The sequence below is a fragment of the Phallusia mammillata genome, chromosome 1, assembly GCF_965637545.1.
Source record: "Phallusia mammillata chromosome 1, kaPhaMamm4.hap1.1, whole genome shotgun sequence".
NCBI classification, from domain to species: domain Eukaryota; kingdom Metazoa; phylum Chordata; class Ascidiacea; order Phlebobranchia; family Ascidiidae; genus Phallusia; species Phallusia mammillata.
This window is the reverse complement of record NC_137252.1, coordinates 29,937,970-29,959,049: the sequence shown is the minus strand read 5'-3', so window position 1 is coordinate 29,959,049 and position 21,080 is coordinate 29,937,970. Positions and strand designations below refer to the sequence as shown.

General features: G+C 38.2%; 1 protein-coding gene across 5 annotated transcripts in view; it reads right to left on the bottom strand.

The window, feature by feature from the left end:
• Nucleotides 1-21,080, bottom strand: part of LOC145205902 (uncharacterized) — a 73,897-nt gene that overhangs the window by 4,049 nt on the left and 48,768 nt on the right. For all 5 annotated transcript variants that reach the window (XM_080078485.1, XM_080078488.1, XM_080078487.1 and 2 more), the window contains 4 exons: nucleotides 7,951-8,121; nucleotides 6,203-6,370; nucleotides 5,557-5,703; nucleotides 1,636-1,725 (listed from right to left, as the gene is read on the bottom strand). In XM_080078485.1, coding sequence (XP_079934611.1) covers nucleotides 1,636-1,725; nucleotides 5,557-5,703; nucleotides 6,203-6,370; nucleotides 7,951-8,121 — 576 coding nt within the window. The remainder of the gene's footprint in view (nucleotides 1-1,635; nucleotides 1,726-5,556; nucleotides 5,704-6,202; nucleotides 6,371-7,950; nucleotides 8,122-21,080) is intronic.

The window sequence follows — 21,080 nt, the reverse complement described above, 5'->3', positions numbered from 1 at the left end:
TGAGGAAACGATTGTTAACCAAGGTTGCATCGGTTAAACAATGTCAAATCCTGGAATTAATTGTACAGCAAAAACTTATTTGTGACTTAAAAAGGCAAAACAAAAACAGGCATGAAAGAGTGTACTATTTCTACCAGCATAAAAGTTAAGGTTATAGGTAACAGACTTTGCCAAAGCAAATTCCACACAACCTTGTTTTATAACTATTTCTTTAGCGTTTATCTCCCATTTATCTGTTTGCAATATTGCATAACCAAAGTGTTTTTTATGTCCATGTCAGGAAATGTAACCTATGTTTTTACGGCGTTACTCCCGAACAGTGCGCAGCAAAACGAAAAACGACTTAAACGACTTAAATTCAATGAAAACACATGAAAACATAGTGACATTGGCAAAATCGTACAAACGTTTTTGGCTGGAGATGCTTCCTCCCCTTTAACAAAAACACAACAAAAGGTGAAAGACTTCAGTTATTCGCTGTACGTTGCAAAATAACTGCAGTTCAAGTTTGAAAGTTAGTCTTTGTTTAGGAACAATAAATACGATCTCAAAAAGTAGCTTGATCAAACGCAAATTGCGTCAATAAGAACATTTTTGCAGACGTTTTAAAATTCGCCATTGCTACCACCAACGTTAACATTCTTTGTAGGTTTTCAAAACTTCTCCACATTGCATAAACCAGCACGGCACGTTTTAACCTACAATCGCCTTACCCCGCTAGATGATGACACAGCGGTTGATGAAAGACATTCGCGAGCCCATTCACAGCTACAAACTGTCAAAGACATCCATCAAACTGCCATGACACTGGCTTGCGTCACCCCCAGGGCCTCACAAAGGGTCAACAACCTCGAAAATCACCTGACAAACCCGGTACATTGCCAGGCACAGGAGAAATTCGCATGTTTCGCGGACAGACGGATTTGGATCAAAGGTCTGTGTTCTGACTAGCCGGCGTTTTGAAGGTTACGCACGTGTCATTCAAGGTCAATGGCACAGACATGGGTTTAAAGTAGTACGAGCTTTTTTGAGAATAGTGGTAGAAGAATGGGGGATAAGTTTAGTATATTTCACGGCAGTTTTCGGAATAATGACCAATACGTGTGAATCGGTGATAGCAATCTCCAGAAAGTAGTCATTTTCATCGTTAACAATTACTACGGTTACATTTATAGCAGCATATACACAAAATGTAAAGTTTCAGGGGAATTCCACTGTCGGTTTTACACGTGGCTCGTTTTATAACGACTTCTAAAAAACCCTAAAAATGTGTGTTTAATTTATGAGTTTTCTGTCTACTTTGTCATGTAGTATTGTGAAATATGCAATTGGTCCTTGATATTCAAGCCCTAAGCAATGTCTTCTCCTAATTATCTGGACAATCACACCAGCTCCCTGAGTATACTGAAAATCATTGTGAGCAACTCGGTTAGTTATAACTAATTCAAACTTTGTTAAGTTGTTGGTAAGGGCAGCATAAATTTCTTATGGCACTGAGAAAAAGTTAGCAATGCGCGATTGCGTAACTGCCTAATTTTAAGCCAGCACATACCAAAAACTTAAACCTGTTGTTCCGTGCATATAAAGCCAATACTATTTTTACTATTTTTAGTTGGAAGCATTCACTCTACGCACCTCTTTCTTTTGTTTGGACATGTCGCTTTGCAAAACTTCGACTTGGCTCTTCTTCATCTCCAACTCACTGTGGAGCTGACCGATTTGGTCCTAAAACAAATAGCAAAATATAACATACACAGCAACATGGAGACCAGCTAGGCCAGTGGTTCTCAAACCGTGGTACGAGTACTACTAGTGGTACATCAGAACTTTTGATTTCTGTGATATACAGAAGATTTCTGTGATATACCTATTACCGAATTTAAGCCTAATATCTAAAATTGCCAACTGACAAAACTGATCAGCCCTGGTATGGGCAAAACTCGTGTTTTGGTCATTCTTTTGAAATTGATAAATATGCTAACCAGGTTAATAAAATGGCCCTATTTCTTGGTTTATCTATTCCATTAGGGTTTAGATGGTACGCATCAATAGAAAAAGTTGTCAGGTGGTATGCGATGCGTAAACGATTAAGAACCATTGAGCTAGGCCAGTGGTTCTTAACCGGTGGGAAATTTCCCACTAGTGGGAAATTTAATGTTATCGAAAGGGAAATTATGTAAGCTTGAAAAGAGCAAACTCGCGCTCGAGGGTCGAATCCGGCTTTGAATTAACCATTGAAAGTTACTTTACTAAAAATTTTCTGCAACAACATGTAAGATTAATTTCACCAAGGTTTACAAGACACATACAAATCCAAAGGCCGTTTGTTACATCACAGAGAAGACTAAAACCATCAATGACTTTGCTATTGTGCGCGAATAGAAGCCTTTCCTTTGTTAATTGTGATGCAATAAATGAATAATGCAAGCAGAGCAGAATCTTCAGTACTCCAAAAAGTTTAATCTTACACAGAAGCACTATTTAAACTAAATGAGATTGTAGTATACCTTTAGGGTCCAGACCAAATCGCTCCACAAAATTATTTTATTTAAAAACTAGAATAGCGGTTTTCCTATATATTGCTGGGTTATATATACTACATCATATTTAATGATGTATCACATATTCCATTTACTATATTTATAATGGATATATATTTGGCACCTACATTTCATTGGGTCCCTATCTTTTTCCTGGCACTTTATAACCTAATTGTTTCTGCAAGCATAATCTAATGGGTCCCCACACATATGCATATGCGATTTGGTAACAGTAAAAATAGGGCACAATCACTGTTAGATATTTACCAATTTACTATACACATCATTTGATCTACATATATGATTGTTTTTGCAAGCAAAAACGAATGGGTCCCCATATGCGCGTTTGTGCGGATTTATGGTAAACAAACATCCTGGTTATTTTTAGATTCTTAAGGACAAGCTTAACCAACTTTAGCCTTAACCCAAAAAGTTTTGTCCGTATTGTTTTTGCATCATTATTGTCATATAATTACAAATAACAGTAAATAGGAAAAAATAACAGGAAATACTTTCAATTTATTTTCATGCTTTGACCTTAAAATTGTCGTTCAAGGTCAGTTTTCAAACACAATTTTCCAAAACTTAAAATGTGCTTGATAACTTAATAAAACGACATAGCATAGCTGCGCAAAAACAGCTGATTTCTAATCACCGACACGACTGCCTCATAAAACGTCGGTCCGGACGTCAAGCTGAGCACTCCCGCTGCATTCACCCGCCTTAATCGTAAACAAGTGAATTACTCCCTTGAGAGTTGATACTTCTATCTGACTGAGAAAATGGTCACGTAACGACTGCGTTCATGCGTGAAGCAGAGGCATTTTTTCTATGCGCCACTATGGTCAATCACTCCCATTGCGTCAGCTGTGCACTGAGCGACAGGCAAATACGGTCATGACGTCATACGCATCGCCTGTCCCTGCCGTGACCCCGCAGCGTTAACGTTTACAGCGCAATATCACTAACACCGTATCATCTCAATTCCAACCAGAGAGAAAATGGTCAAGTGACGACTGCGTTCATGCGTGAAGCAGAGGCATTTTTCCATGTGCCACTATCGTCAATCACTCCCATTGCGTCAGCTGTGCACTGAGCGAGCACAAATATGACAGAAGACAGCATGTAAAAACATATTTTTACTATTACTGAGCCGATTGCACTGAAATTTTTACCAGCCAACAAGGAGCACCCTATCCACAGCTGTTAAAAATTTCAGCAGTTTAAGTCTTGTATTTCTGGCCTCAATAACATGTGAACAAACAAACAAATATTTGGGGGTAAAGGGGTGAAAATGGATATATACAACTTCAAGTTACAAAATAGTTTAAAATACGCTGCAATGTACCAATCAAAAAGTATGAAACTCCAGAAACATCTGCTTTAGCAAGTATAGCCGTTTCAAAAATTTCACGTTTTGGGGGGCTGTGGGTGAACCGAGGGGTCAAACGGGGTCAAAATTCACATGGACCATCGTTTGACCAATATCTATAATAAGAGTAAATTTGAGAAAGTTTGAACCATTCTTTCTTGACCAAAACGTGGGAACAAATCTGCGTTAAAAAATTCACGTTTTGGGGGGCTGTGGGTGAACTGAGGGATCAAATGAGGTCAAAATTCACATGGACCATCTTTAGACCAATATCTATAATGTGTGTAAATATGAAAAAGTTTGAACCATTCTTTCTTGATCAAAACGTGGGAACAAATCCGCTTTAAAAATTTCACGTTTTGGGGGGCTGTGGGTGAACCGAGGGAGCAAACGGGGTCAAAATTCACATGGACCATCTTTAGACCAATATCTGTAATGTGTGCAAATTTGAAAAAGTTTGAACCATTCTTTCTTGACCAAAACGTGGGAACAAATCCGCGTTAGAAAGAAAAAAAGAAAAAAGAAAAAAAGAAAAAAGAAAAAAAAAATATAGACAAAAACAATATGTGTCCCCTTCAGGGAAGGGGACCCATAAATATTTTTTTGTTAACGTAGGGCACAAAACATGATTTTTAAAATAACTTCGAGGGGGAAATTCGAAGTTGGTGATTGACGTTAGAGGGAAACCACACCGAAAAGGTTAAGAACCACTGAGCTAGGCAGTATAGGCCAAGATAAAACAGCGGGTGTTGGTTTCTGAAAGACCTTTCTGAAAACAAATTGGTCTGTACACACTTACACTGTAAGGCATGATTTGATATCACCTTATTGCGCGGTTTCCTATCATTAAAACGGAAATGTATTTTATAACAATGTATTGTAAACACGTCTTGGTGTTGTGTAACTGTTACACTGTAACATATCTGTTTAGCAAACGCAAAACACATGAATCCTTTTTGTAAAGATTTCACTCCCTTCGCGGGGTTCACCATTTAGGGCAGTCCAATTGTTAAAACAAATATTAGAAAATGAAAAGGTAATCACTGCTTAACAATACATCGACCAACAAATAAATTAAACTTATAGCAATCTAGGTCATGCATTTTGTAAATGTAGCGGATTTTCTAAATTTTGTAAGGCGTTGGTTCGTGACCTTTTTCCCGTCAGTAACCCCTCAAAGTCACCAAATAGTTTTCGCCTTGTATTTTACGCAAAGTTACTTTTATAAAGTGACTTAAATTCCATAACCCCAATGGTTTAGCGTTTTTTAAGGTCTCGCCCAAGGACCACGGCGTAAGGCGGTTCCCAACCGGGGAGGAAAAAGGGACGAATTTTAAACGTTCAGGGGGGAATTGACTTTAATTTTTACATGTGGTTTCTAAATAAACACTTAGCTGTGGGAATATAACCCGTGAAGTTGATAAAAGACTCAATTTTAAGTGATCTGTGTATGCTTTAGCATCTACTATGTAGTCTATTCGGGAGGAAATGTTTTGATTCGTTAAATGAGAAATTCAAAGTGAGTAAGTATTATTTTAATAACACCCAGAAAAATAAAGCCTTTTTACAAAAAAACGTAAACTCAATAAACCAAAAAAATATAAAATATAAAAAAGATGTCTTGTTCAAGAATGCAATAGTTACCATGAGGACGTTGAGTTTGTGCATCGCCTCTTCTTTCTCTTCCTCTGCCTCCTGGAACTTGGATTGAAGTTCCTCCAGCTCCTCAAGATGTTTGCTGCTCCCTGCATCGGAACTCGAATCGCTGGGACGTCGCTGGGAAGATGAAATCTTCAAATACAATATATATATCTTTAAAATAGTATCTTTAACTGCTCTCAAACTTCCACCTTCGTCAAAAAGCTAAGAGGTCCTAAATATGTTAAAATTGGCAAGGAGTTTTTTAAGTGGTCTTTAAATAGTTGACTTTCCTAAAGTTACCAGATTCCTTTACAATTGTGCCAAATCAGTGGTTCCCGACCCGGGGAAGATTTTACATTAATTTGTACATGTGGTTGGTTTTTAAATAGACACTTCAGCTCTGAAAATGCAAATTGTGAAGTTGATACAAGACACTAATTCAAAAGATCTTTTATGTTATGGTTTAGCATATACTATTATGTAGTCTATTGTGGAGGAATGAAAATGTTTTAAATTTTCACAGAAAGAATTTGTCGACAAAGGTTGGGAACCACTGTTCTAAATTCACACTTAGGCAGTTGGATCAATAAAGACAAACACAAACAACTTGGGCGTATTTTCTCTTCTCGAGGATAAAAAAGAAACAAACCTCTTTTCTCAGTTCGTCATTTTCTCTTTGCTCCTCTTTTAGTTTCTTGCTTAACTCAACGAGAAGCTCATCCACCTCTTCCAACTTTCGTTGCTCTTCCTGGTGCAAGGATCGTGTTCTCTGAGCATCCGAGGTTGCTCTTTCAAGATCGCAGGTCAAAGCCTCAACCTAGACAAAAAAGACGAATATGGAATGATATGGAATTAAACAATTGGCTGTCAAAGCAACAGTTGTTGACCATTATAAGTTTGTATTTTCCGTTCGTCGGTTTGATCCATTAAACATACACCTGAATAAGTATCTAATTAAACTGTTATTTTTTGATTTTTTGAGGCTGTATAATTAGGAACAGTTTTACAACGAATCAAAGTTGGAATTCGGGCCGGGTTTTCAGTTAATTTCTTGCTTTAAGCCTGAATAAAACGGGCTTGATTCGGGTATGATTATGACTTTAACACTCTGTAGCAGTCGCGCCGCAATTTTACCAATTTTCGGGCCTAAATCGAGTCTGTTTCAAAACGATGTCGCGTTACAGTAGTAAGCAATTATTTAGTAGCACATATTTGGCTCAAGTAAATGTTTTAGTCTTACTGAAATCTTTTAAGTTTTAGTGCAACTGAAACTAATCATTAGTGCCATTTCACCCTACTCATCGCACTTTTATCACAGATACGAAGAACCTGGTGCCTTGCCAAAACAACAATTTTCAATGGAATATACTCCACACGTTGTAACCCAAAATTTCGGAAACAGTGCTGGGTAATTTGCAGAATTTTCCCACACTCTCAAAAACCAACTGGTCACGAATCGAAAACTCAACGACAAGAAAATTCAATTTTCCTAGACAGTTTGAGCATTAAAACGTCACGACCAAATTATACGCATGGACCACTTTTAAGCACTATTCAAGCCCCGATAACCCGCGCGATCCACCAAGCCACGTCCATTACCTTGTGCAATGACGGGGAACGCATTAGCAGGTTTGACTTAACACGTTTTTGCTGACGATATTTCAGGGATATCCTGTCAAAACTTTTAGGCAAACAGGGTTGACACAGTTTTAAATAGCTCTGCACTAGGGATGGGCACAAACTTGACGTTGCTAGTGCTATTGTGACGTAACACTTGCTTGACGTAATTTCACTTCTTTAAGACTGAATTGGTTACGATTTCAAAGAAACTGGCCAACTGGCCAAAAAAAAATTGTCACCAAAAAAACAGCTATGTTTCACCTATATCATATAAACCAGGGGGACACAGCCAACAGACGCCTGTACAAAGCAGGTACGTTTTGTATATTAAATACATGGACTCACAGCGGTGCATTGATAAAAAAATCTTTTGCGAGATGTTTCTCTGCTCTGATCACAAAAAGCATTGTTGGTCTACGTTAGCTACATATAAAAACTTTTTTTACATTGCAGGCCACTTAAATGTCCACCGCTATATTTTAGACAAGTTCTTTACCGGTTTTCCATGACTTTTTAGGTGACCCACACAAACTGGAAATAGTTGCATGTAATTGCTTGTTATGTAAGCTTACTTAATCCGAAATACAAATGGTTTCGGATATTACTCCTTTTTGAACAGGTGGTCCATTAATAAAACGACTTGAGACCCACATCATTTCAAGCTCAGTATAGACACAATGGCGACAGGCCGTAATAAAGAGAAATACAGAAATAGACAGAAGATTGCTTACTCCAGATTAAAAAGGAAGTAAAAAACTGTTTTAAATTATTTTTTACCTCTTTCTCCAACGCCTCGCTTTGCCCTTGTGTCTTTTTTAGTTGCTCGCTTCTTTCTTGTAATAGGGATTTCAGTTGCTCGAATTGCTTATCACTCTCTCCCATGTAAGCCTCCATCTGCTCCAACGAAGATTTCTCCGCTGTCTGCTGCAGTGAGGTCAACTCTTCGATCTACAGTTCAAAAGATAAATTAGATTTATGTTCTAAAATGCCAAGCAGGAGGAGGAAATAATTGCATTCTGTTTTGAGCTTTTTTTCTCGTCCATATATTGCCAGTAAAATATCCGGTTGTAAAATGTAATTCTGTCATAAAATTAAATTTTCTGACATATTGCATTTCGAATTTCTTCATGAAGATCTCTTTAACAAAAATAAATGAAAAGGTTTAAAAGTAAACGTTGAAAAGAATTGAAAAATCACTGTTATGCGTGACAACTACCGTTCACAAAGAAGTTTTGTTTTCTACTTGGTAGTTTTTCTCAAAAAGTCTACTAATTTTACAGTTCTTTGTAAAATAGTAAGCACGAACAAGACAAAAACAACGTTAGCTGCCACATTTGGCGTGGCCAGGGAGAGTTGAAGGGGGCATGTCTCATTACCCAACCTCACGAAAAAAATTACAACGCAGATTTTGTGTTTAAAATCAACTTGTAGGGCGTGTGTTACTACCACCCCTAAAAATTGGACACTCCTAAAATTTGTTTTGGCTGCACCACTGCACCATTGTTTGCTGATAAAACTTCAAAAGTACAATTAAGCCCATACCCCGGCCCGAAAGTTGGATTAATCAACGTGATCGAAATTTAAAGCCAGGCCAAAATTAACCCGTTTAATTGAACTGAAGGTCAAACTCGGCCCTACTTTCAATTCTGGCATTAGCTGAGTGTATTTTGCGTGTCGAACACATAACACACAATAGATCGTGGTGCATTAAGCATATACGAAATTTCATTCCCGAGATGGCTATGACGTAATACCGCATCACGTGCTTACACGGAGCCAGGCTTGTCTTACAAATCCCTATCGGATACATCTAAGCACCAAACAAGCTATCGGTTGCAGGTGAGAGTTGCCGAAATCCGGGCCTTAACTAAGCCTATGTATTCACAACAAACAAAAGACGCGTGTTGCTCGTCTCCGGTTGTTGTGACACACAATGGGGCATTAATACGTCACCGATTCAATCAACTGCACTCTATTTAGCCCTGGGGTGTACAGAAAACGAGCATTATGCGTTTGTTTATTGATGCTCTTTACAAAGTACATTACACATTCGCTATATAGGGGGCGACCCCAAGAGGTTACGTCACCATGCCATGCCCACTGAAGCATGGAAAACATTTTGATCGTAAAAATAAAGGCGTGTTGTGAAAAAAATATAGAGACAAAGACGCTCACGTCACACCACAATTGTTGTGTCATCTGCACTTGACTGGTCGAGCAAGGCAAAACGGTTTAAGTCAGATTACGACTAAGTCCGAGTTTTCGTTGGAAAACTGATCCTTTGTGTGCAACTGTATGGGTAGCAGTAATTCGTCGAAATTCGAGCACAGCATTTCTTGTTTAAAAAATATTTGAGCAATTTTTTCCACAGCTTTTTTTGCTGACAAACGAGTTACGTCAAATAAATAAAGAGGACTGCGTATATTCCAAAATTTAATAAAAAGCCATATTTTGTTAACATATATTTTCAGACTTCTACATGTTTCTAGGTTCATTACAATTTAATTATAGTCAAAAAAAAAATTTGGCTTCTATTTATAAATTCCGGAAATATACGCACTCATCTTTGACGTAACTTAATCGCTGTGTACATCGTTTTCGTGGCGACCACCTTCCGCCTCCATGCAAAACCGCATCACGAAAAGCAAGGCATGTGCTTGTAGCATCAAACAAGCCTTGTTGTAGAAGCAAGCGTTTGTGCGTCAGACTGAAAACTGAAACCCTTTTTAACACAGAGGCTTAGCGTTCCCGTGTCGCGATTCAAAATCCTCCTACACATTTTGTACAAGAATTCGACAAATGATTGCGCCCAGAGAGCGAAAGGTCACGGGTTCAAATTCCAGAAACAAACACTCGAATCCTTAATGGTTTGTTTAAACGCTGCAAAGTTGTTTTTGGAACTTGAATCCAGAAGAATATCTGAATGTATCCAAACACCGAATGCAATAAACATTTTAGTGGTTCGCCTTGGTTGGCGTCAGCCACGAAACCTTGGTTGGCGCCAGCCACGAAGCCGCCCAAGGCAAACAATTTAACAACATTTTTTTGCAAGATTGCATTTTTCCTAATCTGACATTTGCGAAGTTGTCCATAGGCCAGAAGCAGTGACGCAAAATTGCCACAAACAAACTAAAGTTTGAGTTCCTAACCACAACAAATGTTAACAATGCAATTGGATTAGTATATAGCAAACAAATCATGATCTTTATAGTTAACGCTAGGCAACTGTAAGAAATAAATACAAACCACTGTGGTGTGTTTAACGCCAAGTTAGCATCGTAAACCATCCCGTATTGCGTCATTGCGTTCCAAATTAAACTTTTACGCCTTGCAAATTTTCTGTTTCACAAGACGCCCTGTCGTTTTAAGGGTTGTACGCTTACGTCAAAGGTAACATTTGGAATTATGAAATACTCTAAATTTTTCTCATTACATTTTGTAACGTCGACGGAATTTTATTGAGGCGTTTCTACTGCAAAGGTAAAAGAGAAAGGTCTTCTCTCAACAGGAAAAAACACTCGTCTTGCAAATAAAGATTCGTGCTCCACTACACGTATCTTACCACTTTGTAAATTTCAGACGAAACGACCGTTCAAACAGTTTGAGAAGCCACCGTCAAGGTTGCACAAGTCTGACGTCAATGTTACGTCATCCAGTTGGCAAGGTGCGCTTTGTATCCCATAATCACAGTGACTGTGGCAATTGCAAATATACACCAATATTCTAAAAACGCAAATTGACAACACATTTTATAAGTTACTTCAACAACGAACATAAGCCTTTCGAATACAAACTGGAAGAGTGGCTTAGCACATATTGCCCTTGCACATACACTATGATCTATTTCAAAACATAAATATATTTCCTATGCTTATTTTGTATTGGGTCCCATATTATCCATCGTCTTTTATAACCTTGGTTGTTTCTGCAGGCAAAAACTCATGGGTCCCCACACATGCAAAGTTGAAAATAATGCAATTCAATAGATAACAATGAGTAAGTTTGGTATTGTGAAGACAAACACAGTGATTTGTACTGTGCATATCTAAATATGCTATATGGAGTAAAAACTATTTAAATTAAAAAACTCATTTTAGGGGGCTAGTAGGATAACTAATTGAGGTTCAACACACACAAACTTAAAAGTAGGAAACCACAATGACCTAATCAATAGTACTGCAAAATTTCAATCCAATCTGCCAACGTTTAAAATTTTAACCACTAGAGGTGTTTTGAGCAACAACCGTTAATGTTTCTGACGTCAAAGGGCTGTTAACAACCCCCAAACTGCAATGGCGCAATAACGATAATTGGCATACTTTACAAGCTATTCAAATTTTAGTCAATTCTGACATTGTTTACAAACTAACCCCTTTTAGGGGGCTAGCGGGGTAAATACTGGGGTTATCCGGACAAACAAAGTGGGATGCACATCCACATAACTATATCTACCATCTGTATAAGTTTCAGCCACATCCATCAAGCATTTGATGGCAAAACGAGTCGGACAAACTTCGGGAGAAAATACCCATTTTAGGGGGCTAGCGGGGTAAATACTGAGGTTATCAACAAAAGCAAAGTGGAATGCACATCTACATAACTACATCTACCATCTGTATAAGTTTCAGCCACATCCATCAAGCATTTGATGGAAAAACGAGTCAGAAAAACTTCGGGGAAAAAAACATTTTAGGGGGCTAGCGGGGTAAATACTGGGGTTATCAACAAAAACAAAGTGGGATGCACATCTACATAACTACATCTACCATCTGTGTAAATTTCAGCCACATCCATCAAACATTTGATGGAAAAACGAGTCAGACAAACATCGGGGGAAAAAACATTTTAGGGGGCTAGCGGGGTAAATACTGGGGTTATCAACAAAAACAAAGTGGGATGCACATCTACATAACTACATCTACCATCTGTGTGAATTTCAGCCACATCCATCAAACATTTGATAGAAAAACGAGTCGGACAAACTTCGGGGGAAAATACCTATTTTAGGGGGCTAGCGGGGTAAATACTGGGGTTATCAACAAAAACAAAGTGGGATGCATATCTACATAACTACATCTACCATCTGTGTAAATTTCATCCAAATCCATCAAACATTTGATGGAAAAACGAGTCGGACAAACTTCGGGGAAAAAATACCCATTTTAGGGGGCTAGCGGGGTAAATACTGGGGTTATCAACAAAAACAAAGTGGGATGTACATCTACATAACTACATCTACCATCTGTGTAAATTTCATCCAAATCCATCAAGGATTTGATGGAAAAACGAGTCGGACAAACTTTGGGTAGAAGAAAAAAAAAGAAAAAACAAACAAACATTTTGAGTAAAATCAATATGTGTCCCCTTCAGGGAAGGGGACCCATAAATAGACTAATATTTGTGTTAACAGTCAAAGCAATATTGTTTTAAACCACCAACGAAAAAAACAAAGGGTTTGTCAAAGGGATTGTAGCTACTTGTTACAAAAAAATTCTTGTCGTTTTTTTTTTGCTTTAGGCCATATTTCTCTAGTTTTGCACTTAATATTGGGCTTTATTCAAACCATGAGCGCGATTTTTTGTGATGTTCCTTTTTGTTTGCGAACTTCTGAAAGGGGGGTCCAAAGTCCAGTGTCTACATCAAAACACAACGGTGAGCCATGAGATCATTTATCGAAAGTCGGCCAACGGACATTCGGGTTCAACCACGAGGAATCCACATGACACACGGCCAAAGGGGGAATCCCCCAGGCGTGAACGCTCTGTGGTGTGACAGTGGCGCGATCATAAATAAATATCAGGGTGAAGTCCGGGGCAACCGGCATTTTTGCTTTGTTCAAATGCTTTCGTTGTCACGTATTTATATTGTTTTATGTTCAAAATCGTGCGGTGTTTTAGGCGCTAATAAGGCACAAAGAAGCAGAAATCTAACTTCCTGAGTGACAAGGCACATTTGGCATGTGTAGTAATTTGATTTATTTGTTATCTTCAGCGGGCAAAACAACGTCTAAATTTGCTCAAAACTGCCCCAATATCGAGCCAATTGTATTACAACAGTGGTTGGTTTTTATTCAAAGTTTTTAAACTTAGAGGTTAATGACTTTGAATTGGTTTAACTCATTAAGATTCAACGAAGTTTTATTTTGGCATATAGCGTCCTTGAAAAAAATGTAAACTATGCAGAAATTTTTGAACACTACTTCATTTTACAAAATTGCCCAAAGCAACGATTTCAAATCTAGCACTACATTCACAATTCACAAAAACGCGATTTCAAACAAGATAGTATTCGTCATATGACGGTATATTATCGATAACAATCGCATACATGTTTAAGAAACGTGACCCAGAATAACGGGATCTGTAACCACCCTTATCGATGGTTGAAGCGCCTCCTATATCAGTTCGAAATCTTACCCACATATTTCCTGGAAGAAAATCGTATGTATTTTCGGTGTATGCTTTGCAGTACACATTTTGGCGATTTGTATCAACGTCCGCCATCTTGATTTCAATATAATGCGTTTCAACCACATGATATTACATAAGCATTGAACGATGGTGTTTTTATTTGATCGTTGCAACCAATAGGGTGTGGTTTATCTGTGTGGTTTGCAGTTAAAGGCACGACAAAAACATCAACTGTTCAAGTCGTTTGCAGTTTTCTCTGCAGTTTTCATCACTTTGTCCCGACAAACAAATTTTTAACAAAGGCTTGAAACTGCCAGTCAGGTTTAGCCCTACAACATGTATTGTGCTTCATTGAAAACTTATTTGCAACAATTTAAAATAAACTTATGTACTATAAGTTGCGATTTGCTACAAGAATATGTAGTTCAGTTCCGAAATAAAAAAGGGACCCAAAGTATTTTAACTTTGAACAAACTATAGTGACATTGCCCATAGCTGCAAAAACAAAACATATTTTTTCATTGGGATTTTGGAAAATAGTACCGGTGTGCCTGCTAAACCATGGGTCACATTTACGTTATTCAAGCATTTCGATTTTAGCTAGTTTACTTGGAATGAAAAATATCTGGGCACCCATTATAAAGTATCCAGGATCAGCATTAGGCATCATTAGAAGCACGATCAACAACGTAATAATCCCATTGACGTCAAACTTCGCTTAAAAGGGTGACGTCAAAATTGGGGACGTATAATTACGGAAGCACGTAAGCGAATATTAACGTCGTATACGTTAAGCTGCGCTCATCCAATAAATAACTTTTGACGCACGCATAGGTTACGCTACGCGGTATTTTGTTACAATGATTAGCCATGCAGTGAAAAAATGCTTTCAATGATTTTTAAGTGCCCACAAAAACGCGTAAATCGGTCTACGTTGTAGCGTCCAAAGATTTTATCGTTTGGAAATTTGGTTTAGTTCACCACATAATTGCCTTTTGTATCATTCTAAAACCAACAAAATCTTGATTTTATAGAGTTGTTTTATGAACATACATACTTAAAGCAGATTTAAAATGAAGTTTAACATACATATTTTGACCTAAAATATAGTTCAGAAAGAACCGGATAAGAATATCAAAACACAAATAGTACGTAACAAATGTAGTTTTAAACACGAAACGGCATCCCAGTATCTCGGGCAAAGGTCAAAAGTCTGTTACACTCGTGTCGGAGCAGTGTTGAACCTGAAATAGAGCTGCGATCATTTTTAGCTCATGACGAAACACAGCCGGCTAAAAAGGACAGCAGACTGTTTCAGGCATAAACCGTGCCATGCGGCTTCAATAATCTGTTTCAAATATGCCGTATATGCGCGAGTAGTCGTTTGCTGGTGAAAACAAGAGAGTTAATGGCATCATTCTGACATGGAGAGGCAGTTTACCAATTTTTCTCTTTCTTATAGATATTAAAATCAAAACGGTGGCCGTTCCTATCACAAAGATAAAAACTTCTTTACAACTAAGATTTTAGGCGTCAGTAAAAAAAAAAATGTGCAATGCAACAAGCATACTACCTTATCGCAAATTTTAACAAATGTTTTTTAAAAGTCAAGGAGGACCCAGTTTTAAAAAAAGTTGGGTTCATAGTTACGTCTAGAAAATTAGGTAGCGGGAACTATCTAGCAACCAATGCAAGTCATATTTTTTAACCACGCATGGGTTTTGTGGACACAAGCTTGAAATTGTCAAGGAAACTAAGACACAGTTGGTGAACTTTAAATTAGAATTCAACAAAAGGCTAAAATAGAACTAACGATTCACTAATGCGCTTTAATAGCCAAAAAAAGCATTTAATAATAACAAACCCTGTGGGGTCCAAATGACATAAACGCCGGTTTCTATTAAAAGACCCCTCGCACGCAAAAATCTGCGTAACCTTTACGTTTTGCGTAAGCACGCCATCCAATATATCGCCTGATTGCCAAGCAAGTACACGCTGTGACGCAAAAACCAAAGATGCCATTTCTGTTTGATTTCAGCTACTGCCGTCCTTTGCAAAGCTGGTATGCGACCACACCTTAACAGAAATCACATTGCTAACTCAAAAACTCAGTCACCGTGGTATAACATCAAGTAGGGTGAATTTTAATTGCGCCTTTGCACGATAAACGTGAAGCTGCTACACCCTTAGTGGCCAGACTGCATTAGGCGTCGGTTGTGGAGCCCAGACGCCGATGACCACGATATGGGCCCGGTCTGTCTGGTTGTTAGTCCCGGTTTTGAGAAATATCGCCATCTTATCGCGGATCGAATCGAATTTCTGGCGAATATCGTCGTCACAAACAAACCTCTTTCGTATCACGCCAGTTTAAGGAAAGTCTAGCACGTAGTAATCATGGCCAAGGTTAGACATTTTTGGTCACAAAATACGTCCAGGTGGAACTAATTTCAAACCATGTTTTTGCTCAAGGACCAAACCCTTTCTTTTCCCCCATGCTGGCTTTTAAAGATAAACTTTCTCGCCCAAGTGTATGCTGCTACATGCACGATATTGTGAGAATAACATGGAACAAATCACAAAAATAAGTTTCATCGTTCAAGCAAAATTAAAATTTATGTTCCCCTATTTACCCGTCAGGTATTTCAAATTGGATACAGGTTGAGAACCTTCACCGTTGAGCATTTTGCGCGCACTTATTCTGACAATTTGTTTACAGTATGCACAAACCATTAGGCCCACAAACAATGAATAAAAAATTTGCTGACCTGTAAAAATGAGTATTTTACTTGGCATTCCAACTGTGTGTTGAATCAAACCATGATATGCCTTCATTGAGTTTCCAAGAAAATGGTATTAAGATACGTGTTAGGGGGGTAGATTTGCAGAACAAATAGAACGGCAGTTTAGTCACTGTGACTTTAAATGTCAACCGTGGTTTATCAAGCCAAACGGATTTGTATGTTGTACGTAAAAGTCTCGACTACAATGCTTAACTACTTCCGAATTGACGAAAACGTTAGCTGACAAATACCCACGCCTCATTTAACCAGTTTACGCAGAGGATTTGACACCTAACGCTGCGAGAATGTGAATGAAACAAATATGAACATTGTCTGTTACCGATTTTCTCCTAAAAAAGTTCGGAAAATAAAACCTTCCCGCTTGGTGCGTGTTTGTCATACGGATTTGAAATAGCAAAAATTGTGCAATACCCTTTAACGTTAAATATTTTTAGGATGAAATCAATCGCACAAGAATTTGGAATTTTCGCAAATGTGTTTAATGACTTCCTGTTAACCTTTTTTTTACAGCTTAGGGAAACGGAAAAGAAGCACACACAAAATCAAAAAATGTAATTTTTCTGAAGTGAAGAGAGCCCGTAACAACGTCGTTTGGATGCCCATCTAACAACTGGTGGAAGGCCAAACAGTAAATCTTATCCTACAAAAAGTGTTTGGATAAAACAGCCAAACCAATAAGCATTTTCGGAATGAACTTTTGTATGTACGCACATCATCGCAACAAAGCTACAACCGACCAATGACATTTGGAGGCCCTTCTTAACAACTGGTGGGATGCAAAACACTGAATCTCATTGAACAAAAAGTGTTTGGATAGAACAGCCAAAACAACAAGCCTTTTCGAAAGAACTTTTGCATGTACACACTTCATCGCAATAAAGCCATTACCCCCTAAACTATACAGCAGTAAACAACATATTTACCAACATTTTTGAGATTGTGCAAAAAACGGAGCCGTGTGCATAAGTTCCGCTTGAGTGCACACACCGCGACGTCGCGACGTTCCAGAATGACGCAACGACGCAAAAGTGGCGCGTGACGTTGGTGTGCTAAAAAGCGACCTCCAATGTTATGTGATTCAACCTGCGTGCAAAGGCGACCGCGACCGCCGTCGTGGCTTAGCAAGATACTTGAAACGGCCCCAGCCGAGTCCGGATATATTTAGCGGCGTTTCGCGGTCCGGAAACCCGCCCACGCAAACCCTTAAGGTCCCTGCTTGAAAATTCATTCGCCGTTTTGCAGTTTCGACGTAAACAGGATATATGAAGACTAGCGGCAATGAATGACTAGCAACACGTTTCTGGGCAAATTACCTACTTAATTACCTGCGGCCAAGGGGTAGTTGTTCCCAGGCTGTCGCTAGTGTGTGATAGTAATCTTATTCATTACGGTTGACCTGGCGTGGGTGATGACTTTTCTATTTGAATAAGGAACCCAAATGTCAAAAAATAGTGATATAATTTATCTTTGAATCATCTGTTAGGTGAATGTAAGAGTTAAACCATTTGCGTAGGAATGTTTAGGCTCAGTTAATTATGTTCTTCAGACTTATAGAGTTGGTTGTACAAATGAAGACATCGTTTTACTTATGCATTCTTGGTTAAATTTAGAGACGCAAAACAATTTTTTTAAAACAAATTTATGCAAAAGTTACTGACTAAAACAAGTGGCATTCATACTTTGACCTATCCCATAGTAACACAAGCCAAAAGCATACTTAAAAAAGTTGGTTGCATAAGAATTCCAATAAAACCTACGGAATAATCAATAAAAAAGCAGTATCCCAAGCTTTTTAAGCAGCTTTCTTATTATTGTTCGAGTTTTACATGTATACCCAAAAATGTGGTCAAGGCATATATTTCTGTTTCAACAAGTCATCCTACGTCATCGCGCAAAAAGTGCAACGTCATATTCTCATGACCGGAAAAGATAAGCAGACATTCGACGCCGAGATAACGATAAGCAAACATAACGCAAAGTCTGGAATCTTCTACCGGGGTAATGTTGCGAAATATCCGTACCAACAGCAGTGACTACATAGAATTCGTATTACTTTTAGAAAAAATGCCATTTAGAAAAATATGTATAGGCCACTAGTGCATCATATCTTTTAAAACATGGTAACTTCGGAATGTATTGGTAAGTTGTTGTTTTTTGCACTTTTTCTCGCAAATTTAGTCAAAAAGTGATTTGACGAAATTTAGTTAAGATAGATAAAAATTCCTTGGCATATTTACCCGACAATTAATCCAGCCCCCAAAATCAGGAGAAATTGACTAAACTAATGTCAAGACGGAAAAAAAAAAAAAATTTTGCACCCAACCCGAATAAACGTGTGGACCGTGCTCCAAAATTAAGACCCCCTGGGTTGACCCAACAACCCTCACGAAAAACAGAAGGTCGTCGGAAGGGCAATCGCATGCCTAAATAACAGAGACATTATGAAATCGAAGCAAAATCATCATTCTACTGACTAAACGTATGTCAACTAAGATTTACCAAACAAGCTTAAATTCACGGTTGAAACTTCGATTCCAAAATGGAAAACATTAAGTCTAAAAACACGAAACTGATATTTAAAAAATCAGTTATTGTATGTGGGAAGGGGAAATCAATAATAAAATAGGCACAGAAGAGAAAAAACAGTATTTCGTGCATAAAACCCGAAGGAGAATTAATTTATTTTTAAAATCCAATATTCCTGGACAACACGCCATTCACTCGAAACGAAAAATAACAGCCGTTAAAAATTCCACATAAAAACGTCATGGTAGCTTGCCAAATTTTACCAACATATTTGGGGTAATTAAATCTGTTCCGTTTTGCCGAGGCCGAGGACTTAATCCGTTACGTCGGTGCTAAGGCACGTTTTCGCGGTCGGTTTAAGCTTGGGTCGCATTGTGCGGGGTCAAGAGGTAAACGAAAACTATCGCGCCTCGCGACAATTTAAGCCACGTACAACAGAATCGCGTGCCGACTCGGCTCATAAACAGCGAGATCAAGTCGTTGTGACGTCACTATGGTTATATGTCACGTCACGATGTCAAGAGCTTTTGGGGAGAGGAGGGGGTGCGAAGGGTAAACCCCCACGCTGAAGAGGTGACACGAAATTTTTTTTATTTATTTTCGTATTTTAAAGTTCGCGTGTCGGATTCGAATGCTAGTTCGTTGGGTGCAAAAATTGTTTTGTCGTCGATTGCAAAATTTAGAAAATACTCGTAATGTAGTAATGTTTTCGTGCTTGCTACATATAGAAGAGATGGTTGCAATTTGCCCGATTTGAAACACAGCAGAAAACATCAAGTCGCAGTTTAAAAAACGAAAAATTGTTGGAATCACAAAAAACGGACTTTTCAGTACAAAGAGCCTGTAAATAGTAAATACATTTTTGCAGACGTTACCAAAATCGCTGTTTCAAACAACAGTGGAATCACTGTGGCAAATGACGCACGCAACTAATACAAAAAAATTCCAATGTATTTTGTCAATTCCATTTCCTAAAGGCTTTCAGCAAGTAAAAAGTGATTACTGTAACGATATTTAAAACCCTTAAAATGGTATAAATCATTTACAGAAACTAACACCAATTTTCGGTAAAGCTGATAACGAAATATTACCTAAATCAAAATACCATATTCAAAATCTAAAGACCCCTATACTCAATGTAGAACATGTATTGTTTAAAATAACTCAAACGTGTGTGTCCCAGTCACAAAACAAACTTTGCAGACGAACTAAGCCCCCCTTGACTTGGAATAACTTCATGACCCGTAGATCTGCCGTCCAACAAAACAAACGTGAGTTGAAAACAAAACGTTCCGCAAACAATGGCAGGTATAAATGGCGACAGGCCGCATAAATTTAACGCACGACAGATAGTGGTAGGAGTTAGGATAAATTTGCGGTCGTGACAACCACACCTGTTATTGTCCCCGACAGAGAAGGGGATCCTGATTGGCTGATGCAACCGGAAGTATGACCCCGTGGGATTCTTTAGGTTGTATTGTTTTCTGCTTACCTCAAGTTACGTTAGCCCCCATGAACTTTTACCTACATTTCAAAAAAGGTGTTTTTTACCTCTTTGACTGAACATTTGTAAAAAAATAACATTTTATTGCGTTGGAATGCCTTACGCAACACATAATGCAAAACCGCATTTTATGTAATGAGTAATCAGTTGAAACATCCTCTGTAATGTTTTTCAGTTTATTCAGTCGTGAAGCTTTCCAGGTAAAAACCTTCCCTTAACCCTGCAACCCAATCTGTTTTTTACGTAACTCGAATACACACGTTAAAAGCACGGCTTAGTAGTTCGCATATTTAGGGCTAAATCGCCAGAATTACGTTTGGATTTTGCTACGTCACGGACACATTCTCCTGCGTTGGTGACGTAAAACGCGTCAGCACAGCGTGTCGCGTCTATTTCGGATGGTATTAAGTGGTGCAAAGCTGAACAAGTGCTAAAACAACAACCTTCGCATCCGCCATATGGCTACATGCAGATATAAATTTTACGCGTCACTAAAACGTTTTACCGAACAACCAACGCTTTGGAGTTGATTAAAAAAGATAATTATTTAAAATCACCAGCATTCAGTTAATTACGCGTACAAACACACAATATAATCACGCTTTTTTATATCAAATTAATTTACAAAACCCTTGCTGACAACACAAAACCGGTTTATGCACTCGA